At 37.7% G+C, this 19,452-nt stretch overlaps 1 protein-coding gene across 3 annotated transcripts in view; it reads left to right on the top strand.

The window, feature by feature from the left end:
* The window catches only part of TXNRD2 (thioredoxin reductase 2), a 32,218-nt gene that overhangs the window by 7,328 nt on the left and 5,438 nt on the right, over positions 1 to 19,452 (top strand). For all 3 annotated transcript variants that reach the window (XM_059863837.1, XM_059863839.1, XM_059863838.1), the window contains exons 9-15: positions 1,594 to 1,613; positions 1,974 to 2,065; positions 3,344 to 3,518; positions 11,025 to 11,161; positions 16,472 to 16,567; positions 16,770 to 16,862; positions 17,637 to 17,708. In XM_059863837.1, the coding sequence (XP_059719820.1) occupies positions 1,594 to 1,613; positions 1,974 to 2,065; positions 3,344 to 3,518; positions 11,025 to 11,161; positions 16,472 to 16,567; positions 16,770 to 16,862; positions 17,637 to 17,708 (685 nt within the window). The remainder of the gene's footprint in view (positions 1 to 1,593; positions 1,614 to 1,973; positions 2,066 to 3,343; positions 3,519 to 11,024; positions 11,162 to 16,471; positions 16,568 to 16,769; positions 16,863 to 17,636; positions 17,709 to 19,452) is intronic.

The raw sequence follows: 19,452 nt of genomic DNA, 5'->3' as shown, positions 1-19,452 counted from the left end.
ATTTTAATCGCTTTTACTCAACCTATTCTCTGTACACCTTCAGAAGTTGTGTGTTTTTATTGTAAGATAGAGAGATGTTATCTGGAGCCTTTTGTAAGAAAACATGTGTTGTACTGACTGTGCAATCCCTGGGGCTTACAGAGCTGCAGCCTCCATGTCTGCACGCCTTAGAAGTTTAAAAGCATTGCTGTTAGAACTGGGAGATGCTGCAGATTTGTTTAGAGTAAGGCATAGGCCACAAGCCCATTCAAAAACCTAACAAAATACTTTGTTGTCAGTAGAAATACTGTGTGGGATGCCATCTCCAAGCTGTGAGATGTTAACAAGTCTGTATAAGACATAAACAGCAAAGGAGTGCAAGTGCAGCCTGTCCAGCAGCTGAGTGTTAATGGCTGCCTGGAGCTGCTTTTACCTGCAGAGCAGGGACTGAGCATTCTGCCTTTTGTACCCAGCAAATGTAGGGAACTGAGGATGTGGTCAGGAGAGAGAGGAACTGCTGCAGTGTAGGGATCAACTGGGGACAGAGATGGAAACTGCTGTGCTGGAGAGCTGATACACCTCATAAATTGCAAGTGTTGATGGACAGTTGCAATTATATTCTTGACTGAAAGGATGTGAAATATTGGAAGAAGTGGGAGCGCTAGGGTTTTATTTAAGAACTAAAATGGATATATTTGGTAAACATCAGTCTAAGTAAATCTATTAAACCCATGTTCTACAATATCATGCACAAATGTTTGAAGACAGGAAGGGCAAATATTTGGCATCTGAAAAATACAACAATTAAAAAGCAGATGGTTATAAATCAAAATGAAATTTAGCAATGAATAAAATCTTCATTGGGAGCTGTAATCTACTTGATAGGAAGACATAATCTAATTGATAGACCATCCCCATGTGCTGAAAGATGAGCTGTCAGGGAAGATTGGCCTGGCTGAATAGAGTTTTGGCTGGAACTCAGGGAAAAAAGGAGTGTTTATGCCCCTGGGAGAAGAGGGAGGACCACAGGGATGCCACAAGGTTGTGCAGGGAGAAAATTAGAGGGGCCAAAGCCCAATTAGAACTTAATCTGGCTACTGCTGTAAAAGGCAATAAAAATGTTTCTATAAATACAGTAGCAACAAAAGGAGGGCTCAGGAGAATCCTCATCCTTTATTATTGTTGTGGGGGAGAAGCACAGTAATAAGGTTAAGGCTAAGTTACTTAATGCCTTCTTTGCCTCAGTCCTTAATAGTAAGAGCAGGTGTTCTGTGAGTACCCAATGCCTGAGCCTGAAATATGGGGACAGGGAACAGAATGAAGCCCCCATAAATCATGAGGGCTTGGTTAGAAACCTGCTACAGCACTTGGACATGCACAAGTCCAAGGGACCAGAGGGGATCCACCCCAGGGTGCTGAGGGAACTGCTGGAAGAGCTGACTGAGCCACCCTCCATCATTTCCCAGCAGTCCTGGCTAACTCAGGGGTCCCAGCTGACTGGAAGTTGGCAAATGTGACACCCACATCAGAAATTTTTTTTTTCCTGGTTGTGCAAAAATATGCATGAATGAGTTCATTCCACTGCTTTCTTCTTTTCTTCCTTTTCTGTAACAGGTTGGTTGTTGGAGCCAGCTGTATCCTTTGAAAAGCCTGTGATGATCTATGATTATAGCTAGCATAGCTGTCTTTCATATGAAAGTTCAGTTTTCAGAATTCCTCTGCTCATGTCATATAGTTGAGTTGGTAAGAGAATAGTAGTAATTTTCTATGCAGTAGCATCATGGAAATTAAGATCAGCTGACGATAAATTCTCAGGATCTTAAATCCAGTGTTAACTATAAGATTCCAAGTTTTATTCTATGTACAAAGGCAAGCTAAAGATGTCTGTGTGAGGAGAACTTGGTATCTCCCAGTGAAAAGCCCACTTGTATACTACTGATAAATTGTGTTTCTTGAAATTGTTGTTTACATTTGCTTAACTGGTGTGTCATCAGATGTGTCCCTTGAGTGTGCTGGTTTTCTGACAGGCATTGGATTGGACACTACAGTCATGATGAGAAGTGTCCCACTTCGTGGGTTTGATCAGGCAAGTACAGACTATCTTACATCTCCTTATCTAGCAAATAAATTAAAAGATAGATTTTATTTTTATCTCCTAAAGAAAAAATGTTGTTTGCATCTCCAGACATTTCCTAATATGTGCACAGTTTTTGAGGTGTCAGTGACAAACACCACCCATGCTAGTGACACTAGTGACAGCTCCTGGTTGTGTGTCACCCTCTCCCACCCTGGAGTGACTTCCTTAAAACTAGTGGCTTGTTTGCCTTAAAAGTGATGGCATGAGTTTGTAAAACATTGTATAAGAATAATTATTGGGATTTACACTCCTCATTGAAGAAATCCACACCTGTAACAGCATGAGATCTGAGCAAGCAGGGAGTAGTGTGTGTATAGCACTTGGTCAAACACTTACAGGGCTTGCTCTGAAAACTTGATCCTCTGTAGGCAGGAGGAGCACAATGGCCATACCAAAGTTAATAAAGTATTAATGGAGATAAAATAATTATGTTCAGTCTGCAGCCACATTGAGGCTGATGGAAACTGATTAACAAGCTCTCATGTTTCTGGAGAGACATAACCCTGCTGTTATCTTCATATTAGTTAATATCAACTTTGAAAATAAAGTTTTGTGAGCTGAGAGAGCTTGTGTGGAGTTGTTCTATGTGAGTAGTTTTGTAATAATGTCCTTTAAGTAATAAACATACTCTGGCAAGGTGCAACCTGAGTTCCTGCAGTCAAGAGCACTGATGTCTTTGGATAAACCGGTTGATGCCACATTTTACTACTTCAGTTTGGTGTGGCATTATTTCAAACAGGCTCTTAGGACAAAAGTGGTTTGGTTTTTTTGTATTGGAACTTTCCATGAAACTTTAGTGATTCACAATCATTGAAGAGAAATGTCAGGTGTTATGGCAAAAGGAAATATCTTTCTCCCATTGTTCTGTGAAAGTATTTAATTTTTATCAAACTACTAGAAAATTGTAATTATTGTCATGGCAAATTGAATATGCTCTAGATTGTGTAAAGAATAAAGTCTTTAAAAGCAACCATTTTATTAATATACTGTTATATTTTTTTGAAAATAGTTTGAGCATTCAGGTGTAGGTGCCTCTTGGAATGGAGTTGCAGGTCATAGTGGCTCCCTAAATTATCATGTGTTAGCAGTGCATAGTAGCTAAGTGATAAAGAATGTTTGAAGTGCCACAAGGTATTTACTGGGATTTCCTGAACCCAGCTGAAGGAGGGGTTTACATTGAAAAGATCATGTATATAAGAAAAAAAAATTTGTTTCACTACTCAACAGCAAATGGCTTCTTTAGTAACTGAGCACATGGAATCGTATGGCACAAAATTTTTAAAGAGATGTTTCCCAACTAAAGTTGAAAAATTGGAGAGCGACAGATTGCAAGTCACTTGGAAAAATGCTGACCTGGACACAGAAGAAACTGATTCTTTCAACACCGTGATGTGGGCAGTAGGTAAATATGATTATCTTAACATTTCTTTGCAATGCTTTCCATTCTGAAAGTGAAGTCACTTCATCATGGGGTCAAACAGCACCCCCCCCCATTAAATGTTTAGTGACTTAAACATTGATTGTTGTTTAATTCTTTTCTTGCATGCCTGACTTGTTCATTTACAGTCTAAAAACACATTAAAGTTACAGTGAATGGAAGAAGTCTGTGGTAACTATTTTTGCATGAGCTGCAATTAATGGGAGACCCTCTAGTCTTTCTCACTTTTACTAGAGTAAGAACATGAATTCCAGCAAACTCTGGTTTGCAGGTAGTGTTCTCTAAGTCCATACTCTTGATTGATTCATGAAGCTATTCACTGTAAGTGCATATTTATCCTGTTTAAGAGGCTGCCATTTCTTCTAGGATTTTTTCTAAACTGTGCTGCTTAAGTTTGTTACACCAGCTGTCATCCAATTCAGAGAAAAAGAAGTAACTGTCTCTAAAAACCCAAGGTTTTGCAGGAAACCTTGAAACTGTATAGCTTTTTGAAATCTGGTTAGGGACTTTCACATATCTCAGACCCCTTGGAACTGACATACGATGACTAAGAGTGAATTGGTTTAAAGGAATGCTGTGATAAATGTCTATGAGCATAATCACCAGAAGTGGGAATCAAATCTGGGGTTTTTCTCCTTTGAGACAAATGCTGCTTCCTGCAAGGACTAACACACTAAATTATGTACAAGGCTCCAGCCCACAGGAATGAAAATACTCCTGCAGTGTTGCCTCCCTAAGCTGCTCATTTGTCGCTGTTACAAGTCTGTCCTCAGTTTCTCTATTGGTTCAGATGGGCTGTAAGCCCACCAGAGTAGGAGACTCATGTCTTTTGTGCTTATAAAGCTTTGTGATTATCTGGAATTCTAGATCAATAATGCATGGCTAAAGGTAGTAGTGGTATTTGGCAGGCAGATGATATCTGGCAAACAAAGTAAATAGGCTTAAACGTACTGCCCAAGAAATCCGTTTTGATGCAGACAAGTAATCAGTTTTACTAGCAGCTTTAGCAATCCCCTTGACTACTTTATATTCTTTTTATCTGGCACTTCTGTTTCAGAGTAGTGGGAATGCATTACTCTTTCATTTGTTTATATCATAAATTTAAATTCTTGTGGTTGTAGAATAGATCCATTACAGGATCAGAAACAGATCATTTACAGCATTTCTTATTTTGCCCAGTGGATTTAATCTACTGTCCAGTTGTTCCATTTCCCTGGTTAAGTCAGCTTTATATCTTCCTAATACCCCAAACAGAGAGTAGGTTATGCATTGTGACAAATGTTTTCTTTTCCTTTCTGTAACTACTACTCTCTTAGAAGTGCCTTGGGCTCTACAAATTGTGGAAACAGCCTGTAATAATGGATTATTCTCATCAGAACCAATCAAACAGACTAGTGCTTGCCAAGGGCAAAAAAAAGCTCATGCTATCTGGACACATAACAATCCTGAAAACTGTAGAATAATATTCATGAGGTGAGATGAAAATGTTTCCAAAAAGTGGGTTTCTAAGTGCTGTATTTGATTTTTCTTAAGCTTTCTGGTGAAAAACCCAACCCATTCTGTGGTTCTGTGAAAAGTACACTGAGTTGGAGACACACATGTCAAATGTCGTCAATTTGTTTACTTTTGTCTAAGATAGAAAAAAGAGCTATTAAGTTGAAAAATAAGAAAAAAAATCTTGGTTTACTGTTAATTATAATGGAATAAGGTTGCATGATGGACTGTTGCAATTCAGTTGTAACTTGAGTCTGCTCATTATTTCAATGAGGAGCTACATGTGTTACAATTTTTGTCATGGATTTGAGTTACAATCCATATTTAGAAACAGCAAAATGAATAGTGTGAGGATATTGTGTTGCCTTTTTTTAGCGTTCAAATTGGCACTCCCCTCTTAAGGACTGAACACATTAACAGTTAAAGCTGGTTAATTGCTGTGCAGTCCATATGATTCATTGTTTTGCTCTGTATCAACACACCCACACCAGGTGTCTCTGATAATAGGCTGGGAAACTTAGTGGTGTTGAGGATTTCCTGTCTGCAGATGTGCCAGTTATAATACTGATTGAAGCAAGTCAGCTTGTAGACTTGGTTAAAAAGCAGCTGCTACTGTTAACTAACTGGAGCCTAAATTATAGTACATATTTCCATAATTTTTGCCAGTGTATCATGGAATTTTAGTAGGATTTTATTAATAATGTTAAAAATTGTACTGTAGCTTATTAAACTATCTCCTGATGTCAACCCTTTAAAAAGAAAATTAGATTGTGTTTGTCTGAGGAGTTTTGTTTTGCTTTTGGAATGTGTGATTTTCTGCTTGTATGGATAAGCCAGTAAAAGCAGGCACAATGCTCCCTTTGTTTTTCTAGCAGCTTTTTTGAACTAGTCAAAATATTTGAGGGGAAAAAATGAAATCTCGTTTTGATACATTTTAATGTAATTTGAAAGTTTCAGTCCGAAGCTTTGTAGGTAACTCATGGATCTATCATACCTTGTTGAGGGACTACATACTGTTATATTCCATCTCAGTGCAAAAGCTTGTTCTTGATGTTTATTTCATTTTTCCAGTTCAGCTCTGTATGTCTTTCTGTCTTACTAGTGCTGTCTTTGGCTTCTAGAGAATTCTCCTGAAATGATAAGTTTTAGAGGTTTTGAATAGAATCCTTGCTGTTTGGTATCGACTAAGAGTTAAGTATGTAGCATTTTTTATAATAGTGTTCTTCAAGGCTTGCAACCAAACCAGTATGGGTTAACAAGGGAAACAGAAATTTTGTTAGGAGATTTTCTGTGAAAAGTCCCATAAGCTAAAATATTGCTGTGATCTCCTTTGAGCACATTTCTGCCAGCCCCTGTAGAAAAGGGAATGGGCTTTAGATTTAGCTTGACAAACACAATTTTGCCATTGAGTTTTTAATCTTTGCATTATTCAGTGAAAAATAAAGCACCTTGGTTGCTCTCAGACAACTCTTAATGCTAATGTGCTGTGGTTTACTGGAGCTTTGGGTCTTTGTTCTGAGCTTCCCATGTCTGTCTCTCTTACTAACTTAAATTCATTGCTTTCTTGATTAGATATGGTTTCTGCAATCCTAATGAAATTTGATTAGATATGGTTTCTGCAATCCTAATGAAAATTGTCATTCCCATTATATCAGCCAGTGCTTTTAGATTTTTTCCAATATCTAATTTTAGGGACATTCAGTCAGACTTTATTCAGCAGGGCTATTTTTAATGTGCTTTTCCCTTTGTGTAACCAACCCATAAACTTTGAGTGTAACTTTTATTTTATGCTCCTTATTATGCCAGCCTGTAACTAAAAAAATAAGTTCATGTGCTAGGCTATGCCTCTAAATCTGCATGTGAAGAAGGTTGGATTCAGAACTATTTCAGCACTAAGATGCTATTTGAGTTGATAGGTGATGCTAACCTTTACTTCACTGATGGTAGAAATAGATTTTTAAATGGTAAAAAATTACTCCAAAGTAATTTCTTGAAAACAGTATAATTACTGCATGCAGCAGATTCTGTTCAATCATAAATGCTGAGGAGATTGAAGCCAATGACCTGCCTCTCTTGGGAATGGTGATTGAGTGCTTGTTTTGAGACTGAAGAGCCATCCTTTGAAACCAAACCTTTGCTTAAAGCAAGCTTTGTGTGGGAGAAATAATGTAAGAGAGAACTGTAACTTTCTTCTCAGAAAATGTTTCCAGCCCTCTTCCATTTTTACAGGACATTGAGAACAAGAAAAGTAGAATTTTAGAAGTCTGTCCCATGCTGTAAGTTTTTAATTTAATTACATGTCATTTGGAGTTGCTTTTATTGTGAACTCCAGGTGTGCACTGGATGGCCACAGGCAGGTTTTTGCTCATTGTACCACAAGCTTTCTGCTGAGAGGACTCCTCTGTGTAAAAAGTGTTATTGCTACAGGAGAGTACAGTGAGCAGCCTTGCCAGAGAGCCAGTTACTGCCCCAGTATTGACTAAGGACCAGATTTCTTTTCAAATTGTGGCAGGCATGTTGGAGGTTTATCAGTAATGGATGTAATGTTCAAAAGCATCCTTGTAGAAATGGTGCACACTGTTATCAATGTTATAAAGGTTCTGAACTTTTTTTAACCTTACTTAATCTTACTCTAGTCAATATTTTCCTGTAATCTGACCAGTAGTTACACTGAAATGGTTTTTATTAGTCTTTATCAGCTGGTTATGTTTTAGTGAACATCTTGTGGGTTTTAGGAGACATTTGAAGGAGGAAAGGGCAGTGGTATTGAAACTAATTTGGGGAATGTGTCAGAGACTCAGAATGAAGAGAGTACTAAGTCTGGGGACAAAGACAAGATTTTGATTAAGGTCAGATTGAGGTCAGATTGGATAAAGTTATAATGTGATGTGCCAATGTATAGGGAAGAAGTGGAGAAGATTATTTGGCTTGAGCTTTTTCCAGAAAAACTCTCATGTCACCTGGCAGTATCCTCACAGTGGCCATCTACAATAAAATGTGTGGTTTGCTCCAGTTTGGATTTTTCAAATGTTGGGAGGCAAACAGGCATTCTAACTTCTGTGGTTAAAAAACTCTGGAAGACCCATTATAAAATTCTGCTGTCAGCTGCACCTTTATCACCCTGGGAAATCTTACTGGATATAAGAGTATGCTGTCACTCATTTGCCACTCCTACTTACCTGACTATGGCTATTCCTCTGAATTCTGAGTTTAGCTGTTCCAGTCTCCACTGTTGAAGGTCCTGCACCTGAAGGTCACAGTCTGATACTCATTCCTCTTGTTTTGTGTTCAGGCATAATTACCAGAAGTCCCAGGCAGGTGATGGGACACAAATGCCACAGCCAGCCTGGCCAGTGTCTGTGATGTGAGCTTCAGCCCCTCCCCTGTCACTCTCTGCAGTGCAGCCCCCTGGCTGGCAGCCCTCTTAGGAAGCTGAGTTGTTAGATTTTACAAAAACAGATCAAAAAGCTGCTTTTTCTTTTAAAGTTAAAAGCAAATGGGGGCTGGCACTGAGAGCAGGGCTCTGTGTGGTTTTCACAGCTGTGTGGTAAGCGTGTGGGTCTATGAAAGATGAGATTGTGGTGTGCTGTTAGAAGTGCAGGAGGCAGGTAACCTTTTTAAGGGTCAGATTTGAGTTACACCTTTCTTCTAGATGTCTGGCATATTTTGCTGTTTTGAATGAAAGCTATATCTAATCTTGTGTCCTATACAATTGTACACTCCTGTTCTTTGGCAGTTTAGGACATCTTCAATCTAAAAGCACATGTGCTGATTTTAGGCAAAGTGTAGGTTTGTGTGCCTGGTAGGATTTGGCATCTTAGAAATAAGCTGTGAAGTCATGCTTTCTTGAAGTTGAAAATATGAAAAAATCAGGAGTTATGGGTATAAAATGAAAGTCCTTCTGAGAAATGGTGAAAACTGATTTTATAATAGTGAATGTTAGGAAACATCAAAATTCCCTGAATTTGGCACTGCAACCTACCAAGACACATTGTATAATCGTGAGCCTCAGCTACTGAATTTGAGATGAAGCAAGATCAACAAGAATATTTCTTGTTTATGGGGGTGAACCTACATGGGGCTAAAGGCCAGTAAAGCTTCAGTTCAGTGTTTAAGAATTCTGGTTTTGCCTTCAAAAATAATAGTTAAGCAGTGAAATTGAGAGAGAAACTTCACTATGAGAAGCAGCACTTTTTTTCTAACTCTTAGCTATTAATACCAAGCTGTACATATGTTAAAATTGGCTGCAATGGAAAGGTTAAGTGTTATCCTGCAGGTTTGATAAACTCAGCTGTTGTTGCCACAGGTCTTTAAATTACTCTGTTGAGGGGTTTTCTTTTTTTCCTCTTTCAGTGCCTGCCATTGCGTGCTAAGTTTTCTCTTGGCTCTGCCTGGCAGGAAAAAGAGGAAACTAGAAAACCCCATTAGTTGTCCATTTGCAGAATACCCAGGCTTTACTCTCAATACCCAAAGAAATACAACGGTAGGAAGTTGTTTCACATCCGAGCCAAGATAAGGTCCTGGAGGTTTATTATTTTTGTTGCCTGATAGCATCAGGACTGGGGAGCAGGGGGCAGAGAAGGAACAGCAGATCAACATCCCATGGGGACAACAGAAGGGAAGACAGACAGATAGCCAAGTGCCGACAGCTTCAGTCAGTGCTCCCAGAGGAAGTGTTGGTTTCAGCAGATGAAATTAATACACAGAAGTCTTTACAGAGGCATTCAGATGTGACATTGTTTGAGGGCCTGGCTATATGGAAGATGTATAAAGCACTGAATCATATGTTTACATATAATTAGGTCTGTATTGACAAGCCAGGTTTTCCTTTTGTTTAATAATTTCCTACATTAACATCAAAGAGCTTGTTTTTATAATGAAAACACGTTTCCTCTTTTGTTGTGCTTTGCTATAGCTCTGTATTAAATTGAATGCAAATCATGACCCACACAAAGGAGACTTGTATGTGTAGATATATCCATATTCATTAAAGCCTCTAAAACGGACACAATGTTGAAAAATTTCCTTAATTTGGATATAGTCAGGTTTGGTTTTTTTCTGTGTGATCCTGTGTAGCCTTAAAAATGTTGTGACTACCACATAATTTCACTGTGCTTATTAACTTTCAAACAAGTTGGATAGGATTTAAGATTCCAATTTCTGGGTCAGGAATTGCTTCCTTAGATACTCTATACAAAGCTCAGTGTAATGCTGTTAAGACTTCAGTAATCAAGGGGTAACTATGCAGGAAACTCTACAAAAATATATTTTTTAAATATGAGATAATTTGATATCATTGGAATAGGAAGCTGTAATAAAATCTGGGCTTGGTTGGATTTGCCTCATTTGTTTTTAAATACATTTAAAATGTTTCTGAACTCTACAGAAATAGCTCAAATACAGTTTGAGATAACTGAATCAGCATTTAGGACTTGAGAGCAAAGTTAATAAAATTTTTCATCTAAGCTGAGGGCACTAAAAGTGTTTCAAGATAAGTGTATTCAGATTACAAGAAACAAGGACATCAGGAATGTTTAACAGCATTATTAATAATTTTTATTCAAAGAGTAAACACAACACGTTGGCATTGAGCACCATTCAGTTAACGTTTATTGGAAATTTTCAGTGTAGAAGTTGCTTAGTTTTTATATGTATATTTGTGCTACATTAGGAAACTGAATTTAGAATCTTCAATAAATATGAAATCATGTGGTTTTCCATATTTAAAAAGGATAACCCTCTGATGTCTGAGCAAAGGCAGTAGTGATTGAGCTCCTTTCCCACAGAATGTCATGTGCATGCTTTCCACCCCTGCAGCTTTCTCAGTATAAGTTTTCTCATATTTCTGCTTGGACTATCAAATAGAACAAAGTTCTTGGAGATCCACAGTGGAGGATGCCAGCTTTTTAGATTAACACTGCTAAAGTTTTCCAATAGCTTTTACTTTAATTTTTTTTGTTTTTGTTTTTCCTTAAGGCCGAGCCCCTGACACCAAAACTCTCAATTTGGAGGCAGTTGGAGTGAAAATTAACTCTGAAACTGGAAAGATTATTGTTGATGCCAATGAAGCTACTTCTGTTCCTCACATTTATGCAGTTGGAGACATAACAGAGGTACTGAGTCTACATAAACTATTTTACAATAACAGGAAGCCAACTTTGTTCCTGACTAATAACTAGTCCCCAGATGTAGTCATGCTCTAGTGTATATCTTCGTGTTTTGCACTTTTTCACTTGGCAGGGCTAGAGTGTTTATGCCAGCCACCTGGGTCAGTAATTTCCTTCACAGGGATCTTGTGAAGTATCTCAGCATGAGAGATTATTGCTGATGTTTATCAGGGAATGCATCATTGGTCAGAGGCTAATAATGATGTCTTTATCACTCCTATTATCCTTCTAATACTGTTTGTATCACTTTTGACATATGACTTCATACTGCCTGTGAATGCTGAGTGAAAGCAATTCTTCTGTAGCTAAGTACATTTACTGGGAATGACCATGACAAGTTCTGTGACTGCATTTGGGGTATTTTGGGTGTTAATTGAGACTAATCACAAAATAGCTCCCTGATGCAAAATGCTTCTTAGTACTTTCCTCTAGAATAAGGAAAAGTAATTGCTGAAAGTACTGAATGCCTTTGGAATGCATTTGGAATACTTCATGATTTCTGAATGATTATGCTAAATAAACATGAGGGGTGTGGCTTTTTTGTTTGTTTTGGTTTTTTTTTTAAAGGGGATATTATAACTTAAGCAAAATAATTTACTTATTAGAGAGATAAAACCAGATTCTGTGGTCTTATTCTAGTGCTATTGATAATCTATAGTCATATATGACAAGAATATTTTGTCATGATAAATGTGCACTTAAATGCTTTCAATCTGCCAATTGTCATTTTACATAAGAGCTCAAGTTATCTGCTGTAAGTTGGGCATCCTCAAATATGTTGATTTCATAAAAAATGTTTGTCTGGATTCCGAACTGTAAAGTTGCAGGAGGATGTTGTCATCATCTGCCTGCTGTGCCTGGAAAATTTGGGCAATATGTAGAATACAGAGCAATGCTGGGCATTGTAAGATACAGAGTTCTCTCACCTGTTACTGGAATTGAGGCCTTTCTATCAAGATAGTTTTTCATATAGTGCAGGCATCTGCCTTACAAGTCTGGTAAAGCTAAATATTGTAGCAATATCCAAACAGTATATATAGTATAATTTTAGAGAAGTTTAGAAAATTTCTCGTTCTGCTATGTTTAAAATATTTTAAAGATCTCTCAAATGTATAAACCTTACAGGTGCTTTTAGTTTCTGAAGAGATTGTAATGGATTAAATCATCTCTTGGGAATAGCCCTGCAAATTTCTGACTGGACTCTGGAGCTGCCAGAGACACTTAAATCTCATAAATCTGCTGACCACTCCTGACCTCTTCCCTGTGTGTAGACATGTGTTTCTTCCTGTCGGTCTCCATCTTCATGTGGACTTGCCATTTCCTTTTGAATTGTGTTAAAACTCTTTCCTTCTCAGATATTTCTCCTTTTTCATTTTTTCCCCCTTACTCTACACAACTTCTTTGTCTGGTTGCCCTGTCCAGTTATTCAGAGCTTTGGGATTTTGTAGAGTACATCTCCTTTCTTCTCATTTCACATGCAGAGTCCCTCTGTATTTGTCACTTTTTGTTCTCAGATACTTCCTAAAGTCCACTTTCTGCTCACAACAACCTCCTACACCTGCTTATCCCTGATATATATGGCTTGGCTCCCTCCTGCTTTCCAAAATTTTCTTTTTAATTTCATCCAAGAAGCAGTTGTTAGAGGCAATGCTGGCAGGGCTTAGAATCTGTTGCTTATTTTGCTGCCAATCTGCAGTGTTATTTTGGGCAAGTCATTTCCTTTTGGATGCTTTTTGTCTTTTGCCCTTTGAGGATTTAGATAAGAAATATAAAGTTGGAGGCAGGATGCTCTCCTCTTTCCTTCTCTCAATCTAAAAAATCTTGTCTTCATTTATTTGTCATTTTCATTTTGTTGTTAAAACTTGGATTTCCTTTTCCTGCTTTTGTCCCTATTAGTGCAGGTTTTTGAACCTGAGTGGTGCAATAGACACTTCTAAGTAGAAGTGTTAAAAACAGCAGCACTGTTCTATGCTGTGTCCAGTGTACACAGTGGGGGAAAAAATGAAAAAGTTAAGTCATTGCTCTGTAGAATATTCCCTTAAGCTTTTATCTGAATATTGGCTCAATGCAGGGAATTAAAGGGATCATCATATAGTACTCGTACATTTCAAGTGTTTAGAGATAAAAGGAAATACTGCCACTATCTTATCTGACTCCTACACGTGACCTGTGGAATTCCACTTGCTAAGCAATTATTTTATTTGAATACTTAAATTAGTTTAGTGGGTTTTTTTAAAAAGCAGAATTAATTTAGATAATAAATTTCATTGGCATGGGAACCAGCACTGAAAGAAATTCCTGTGTTAGTGCATGTCTCAAATTAACACATGAGAATCAAGAGTGTCCTGCTAAGAACCACAGGAGCAGAGCTTGGTGGTACTTTCTGGGTGTGACCTACCAAAAGAGCACAGGAAAGGGAATCTTGTTTCCTGTGAGTGAGCATCAATGATCCCTAAGAATCTTTATAAAAATTATTTTTTCCTCCAGTGTTCCTGCTCAGGATTTCTCTCTGCTCTGCTCTGTCCCTGTCAGAGTTTCTTTGCTACCACAAAGCGCTTTTGCTCAAATTTTGCGAGCAGTTCCCTCCTCCCTCCTTTGCCACTCCACACTGAATAAATACTGAATTGCTACCAAATGGCAAGAACTGCTTTTTTTGTTTGAATTCAATGCTCTGGCTGGAAGGGGAGTGAGCAAGGGGGCAGCTGAGTTTCCTGATTGCTCAGAATGACTGTTTTCATTTGGGAGTCCTACCTAGCTGGTACACATGGGAATCTGTGTGTGCATGGGTGTCTGGTTGCACCCCTCTATGGGATGGAATCCTAATATTACCCAAGATTTCATTTGGAAAAAAAGGGAAAAAAATCTTCCAGATGTGAGTCAGTTAGTGTACCCTCAAAAAACATTATTCAAGTTGTGGCAAAATATTATTTTCAACTGGCAGGTGAAATTGCATTTTAGCATTTTCATCTTCTGCAATCAGGATCAGGAAAATCAAGCTGGAATTTTAGTGTCAATTCTTTTTTTCAGTGCTGATATAAACTCTCTGTGTTAAAATCCTTCCTTCAGTAGTGTTCTTGCTGAAAAGCATGGCACACACTATAAAGACATTTTCTCAGAAGGAGGTTTATGGTCAGGCCACTCTACATCTGTCATATTTCAAAGGGTGTTACAACAAAGATGTGTAGAGAAAGTGGAATGTACAGTATGTTGCTTTGAATAGAAATGAGACCAAAAAGAGTTGTGTTAGAACAAATACACATTACTTCAAAGCTTTTTAAACTCTCTTAGGACCATCTCAGTTAAATGTATAATGCATTGGAGGATTCTTATGAACAATTCGTATCCATAATTATCAGCAGAGTAGTTCTACACATGACTGCAAAGTGAATGTTCATTTCAAATATTTACCAAGGAAGGTCTTTAAGTCATTGTTTATGAGGAATTGGGCTTTATCTGCATGGATGTTTTAGTAATTAGTTGGGTTTTATGGAATGCATGGCAGTGCTTTCACAATTTTATCTCTCGTTCCAATCTTCTATTCATTTCTGGAATGCCAAAACAACATATATTTCCTGCTACAGAAATGATTGGCAGACATATTTCAGGCAAATGTGTGTAAGAAAAAACAAATTTCATCTGGTAAATTACATTTACAGACTTGAAAGTCAAAATGCCAGATTTGAAAAATTGTGACTTGAGGGATGTTAGAAGGAAAAAGGGCTAGACTTGCAGCTTTGTGATTTGTCATGTGCTGTGGAAGAAAAATAGATTAGCCTTCATTAACAATTAGAATTGTGATTTCTGTTATCAGGTTAGATGTAATGTTTCAGATTGGCTTTTTGCAACTGAACTTTTAAGTGGTTATTACTACAGCTAAAAGCCTAGATGCCTATTAATATGCAGATAATTAATATGGTATGTGTACTGAAGGAAATGGTAGCTAATACCATGTAGAGATTCTGTCTACCAACATACAAAAAAAGATAAGCTGATAAAGAGGAATGGATTCCAGTAAATGCTGAAAAACTTCAGGATAATGACAAAAAGTGAAAAACTTTGAATGTGTGTGATGGAGAATCCTTGTTTTATTTTCTGCTGAGAACTGATTTTGAGAGCTTATTGAATGAGTGCCTCCAAGAGGGGCTTTGCAGGAGTGTGGTGTTGTATCTAAATGGGACATGTGTGAATCAAAACTTCACACATTTTAGAAGGCATTTCATGTTGTGCCACAAAAGTGTTTCTCAGTTATGGAGAACACTTTCTTATGTTTCCATATCATTGCTTCTGAATTTATGACCTCTTTTCTTATGTCAGACAAGCATTTTGATGATATGTCTTGGATGAACTCTTAACCAATGGGTTTTTTTATTAGAGTTATGAATTTTGTTTAGTCTTATTAACCTATGTGGACTGTTGCTCCTTGCGCTTGAAAATATTCCCTTGCAAATACTTTAATTCAATTTTCAAAAACTTTCAAGTTCTTTAAAACCAGTTCTGCAGTTCTGATGGTCCAGCAGTGCTGTGCCAGCACTCAGAATTAGTGTTCTAGCACATATACAGCCCTGTTTGGATATAAAAAGTAGCCAGGACTCATGGCTTGAACTGGAGCACACCCTGGTCATATCCTGCTGTCGTTCCATTTCTCACTTGCAGGAAGTTTGCATTTGCCAATAGCAATCCCTTTCAAGCCCCTGAATAACAGCAGAGCCTGAGACCAGGACCAGCTCACCCTTTAGGTCACAGTGCTAGCAAAAGAGCTTTCCACTTTTCCAGTTCAGGACCAACTGAGGAAGTTGGTAATAGTATCTACAAACAGCTGGGGTTTGTGCCTGTGTTCTGTAAAAATGTGTCAGACAATTTTTTTTTAAAGGTCTGATATTATAAAAGCACTGTTGCTTTAAACTAGGCTCTTCTTGCTTTAAAAAGACACTTAGAAAAATTTCCTAACAGCTTACTTTGGAGAGAAGGGCTGAAGTGAGCAGTCAGCATGTGAATATGTGCTGCTTTTCAAGAGGTGCCATGATAAGAAATAAAGATTCGACAAATTTGTGACATTTCCCCCCCCATTAAGACAGATAGTAAACTCAGACTTTAAAGCATGTTTGGACAGAAATTATTATTGCTTTTTCTATTTGGAGCCCTGGCTGCCAAGCTGGAATTCCAAAGATTTGGCTTTCCTCTGACCATTGTCCCAGGAGAAATCTTTGGATGCTGCTTTCCCTTAAGTTCAAACAAAGCTTTGTGCTCTCTTCTTAGGGCCGTCCTGAATTAACACCCACAGCAATAGCTGCAGGAAAACTGCTGGCTCAGCGTCTTTTCGGCCAGTCTTCAGAGCTGATGGACTATGACAATGTGAGTTATGTCTTCTTGCAGTAAGAACAATCTTTGGCTTCTTTCTTTTAAAGAATTGCATTTTGTCACCTGGAATCCAGATTTGACAGCAGCCAAAGTGGAGGTGTGTGCCCGAGCTGCACCTCTCAGTCATGCACGAGTGTCTGCCACGCAGCTGCTGCACATGGTTCAGCAGTAACAGCTTCTGCTTCCTCCCAAGCAGGTGCCTACCACAGTCTTCACTCCCTTGGAGTATGGTTGTGTTGGCCTGTCAGAAGAAGCAGCTGTGCAACGTCATGGATCAGACAATATTGAGGTATGAAAGCAGTTTTAATTTTCTAGGTGATGTCAGAGTTGCCCTGTGGAAAGGCAGAATTTTTACTGCTGTATTAGGTAAAATTTTTGGTCCCCAAAATACTGTGTTTACAATTAGGGATTGGTGTCTCCAGAAGTGCTCAGAACTTCAGTAGTATTGCAGCAGGTCACAATGGGAACTGTTGCCTTTTGGGCTTAAAATCACTGATAGGGTGTGACAGCTTTAAAGTAGCTGCCATTTTAGCAAGTTACATTGTGCAGCATCATTAAATACTGGTTGTGTTACATTCTACAAGTTACCCTTGAAAAGATATGTTGTGTTACTTATACTCACTTGCCCCAGGGAAAATCATTAATGAAAAAATAATAATTTACTATTTAGAATGCAAAAATTGCAGTTTGGAGGATGCATTATTATAGATATGAAAAGATTCTTGGATTTCATTTTTTTTTTCTGTAAACAAGGCATTGAACCTTTGGGAGAAGCTTAAAAATGCTAGTTTTTTTCCTTTAATTTGGTGCATTAGTCTGAATAGCATTATTTGTGAGGGTTTTTTCAGTTTTGTTTTTAATCTAATGATTCTCTGAGAAAGGTTTGTGTTAAGCTCTTGCTGCGCTTTGTGTATTTTTCTTTAAAATAACTAACAGGTTATAAATGAATCAATATTTGTACAAAGGTATAAATATGTAGTAATAGTAGTTATTCTAGTAATAAATACCAGATTTTGACATAATAGTACTCTCTAACACAAAATGTTATTGCTTTTCTTACCAGGTATACCATGCATATTATAAACCTTTAGAGTTCACAGTGGCTGAAAGAGATGCAGCTCAATGCTATATGAAGGTGAGTTTTGTGGGCATTTAACTTGCTTTTAACTTCTAATGGGATATGGTACAGCCAACTTTAAAGAGCACTGTTTGGCAAAAAAAAATCTCAAGATGGATGTTTTCTTGGTGACAGACATCTTGAAATTGCTCTACAGATATTAGCATTTTTCAGAACTGACGTTCTGCTGATAAATACCATCTTAGAACTGCTTTTAAGGTCCTAAAAAGTATTTCAAATTCTTCAGAGATCAATCTCTGCTTCTCCCAGCAAAGTTCTTAACTGGTTACATGAAATATTTATATCGACACCTCTTGCCAAAAGTATGATACCTTCAAAAATTAAGCATAAGGCTTAAAAAATTACAGTAACTATTCAGTCTCTACTCATGGGGAAAAAAAACCCTCCTGATTTAGACCAACGTGCCAGACCTGAAAAGGTCCTTCTGCAGCAATCCAGTTGCTTCAGTGTTGGAAAAGTTTTTGATGCTCTTGCCTACAGTAGAGAATCTTAGCTAAGATGAAGTCGAGTGTTGGTAGAATATATCATAGTTTCCCTTTTCTTCCTTCCTATCATCAGGGAATAGTCTTTTTTACATAAATGTGTTCATCAATTATATTATACAATATTGTTATCGGAGGAATATCCATTGTCAATAATTGCAGTCAGTTCTTCTGACTGTATTTTGTCACCTCTGAATTATGTAAATGCTTGCCTTAAGTGTCCCAAGTACCAGTGTAACAAAAGTGATGATATTCAATTTTATGTATTCCCTTTGAATTATGTCAATTAGAGTAAATATTTAAGGGTGAAGTAGTAACAGCATAATAGTTGTTGGATGATATTTAATATAGTCCTTACTAAACTCTTAAAACATATAAACATTTAACTTGAGTCTTTCAAACTCTGTTGCAAGAATTTTTCCTTTAAAATGCCTTGATATTTAAAGCCCCACATCAGGATTGCTGCTGTTCCTGGCGTTCTTGATGAAAGAATTTAAGCTTTTACTGAATAGCAGAACTTAGTAGATTAGTGATAATTTGATGCCTGATGGGAGGATGCAGGGAGAGACTGTCTTTCTTTTCATAATTATAAAGATGGTGTCCTTACAGGAACTAAAATGTTTTCATTAAGTTCTCTAATAAAAGTTAAGTGTGCAATGACTCAAGCTTTCCTAGATACTTATTAACCTTCATCTTTGGCTGCTTCTGAGGTTCAAATCCTTTTTAGGTTATGTGCCCCTTGTGGTAAATGTATCTCACCAAATATACTGCTGTGTTTACTGACTGAGTCACAAAGGTACAAAATATCCTGGGACTCTTAGTGGTCATCTGTAAAAATACAGCTGATAATGGTGGTGATCTTCTGTGAAAATACACCTGATGAAAGCAGCTGCACAGGCTTGGAGAAGTGCTGAGGTGGCCTCAGTGGAAAAGAGCACTGGTCTGGTCACCAGACTACAGAAAGTACTTTGTGGATTTCATACAAATGGCAAACAACAAAGTATTCAATACCAGAAATTATTGTTGTCATTGGCTCCCTCGAGTCTGAAAGAAATACACTAATAAAGCTTCAATTCAGAAAAGTGCTTAAGGACAATGAGAGTAAGAGCTATTGAAGTCAGTAAGACTTAAGCAAGTGCATAAGTTTTTGGCATGCTGGAAATAAACAGCTGAACTAGGGCATTCCAGTTTCATTTAATTCATCCTCATGCCTTATCTTTAAGTGTTCTAAGCAAAGATCTCTTTGTGATGTATTGTTT

Source organism: Haemorhous mexicanus, chromosome 19, assembly GCF_027477595.1.
Source record: "Haemorhous mexicanus isolate bHaeMex1 chromosome 19, bHaeMex1.pri, whole genome shotgun sequence".
Lineage (NCBI taxonomy): Eukaryota > Metazoa > Chordata > Aves > Passeriformes > Fringillidae > Haemorhous > Haemorhous mexicanus.
Note: the sequence above shows the minus strand (reverse complement) of the source record. Positions and strands in the feature narration are given on the sequence as shown.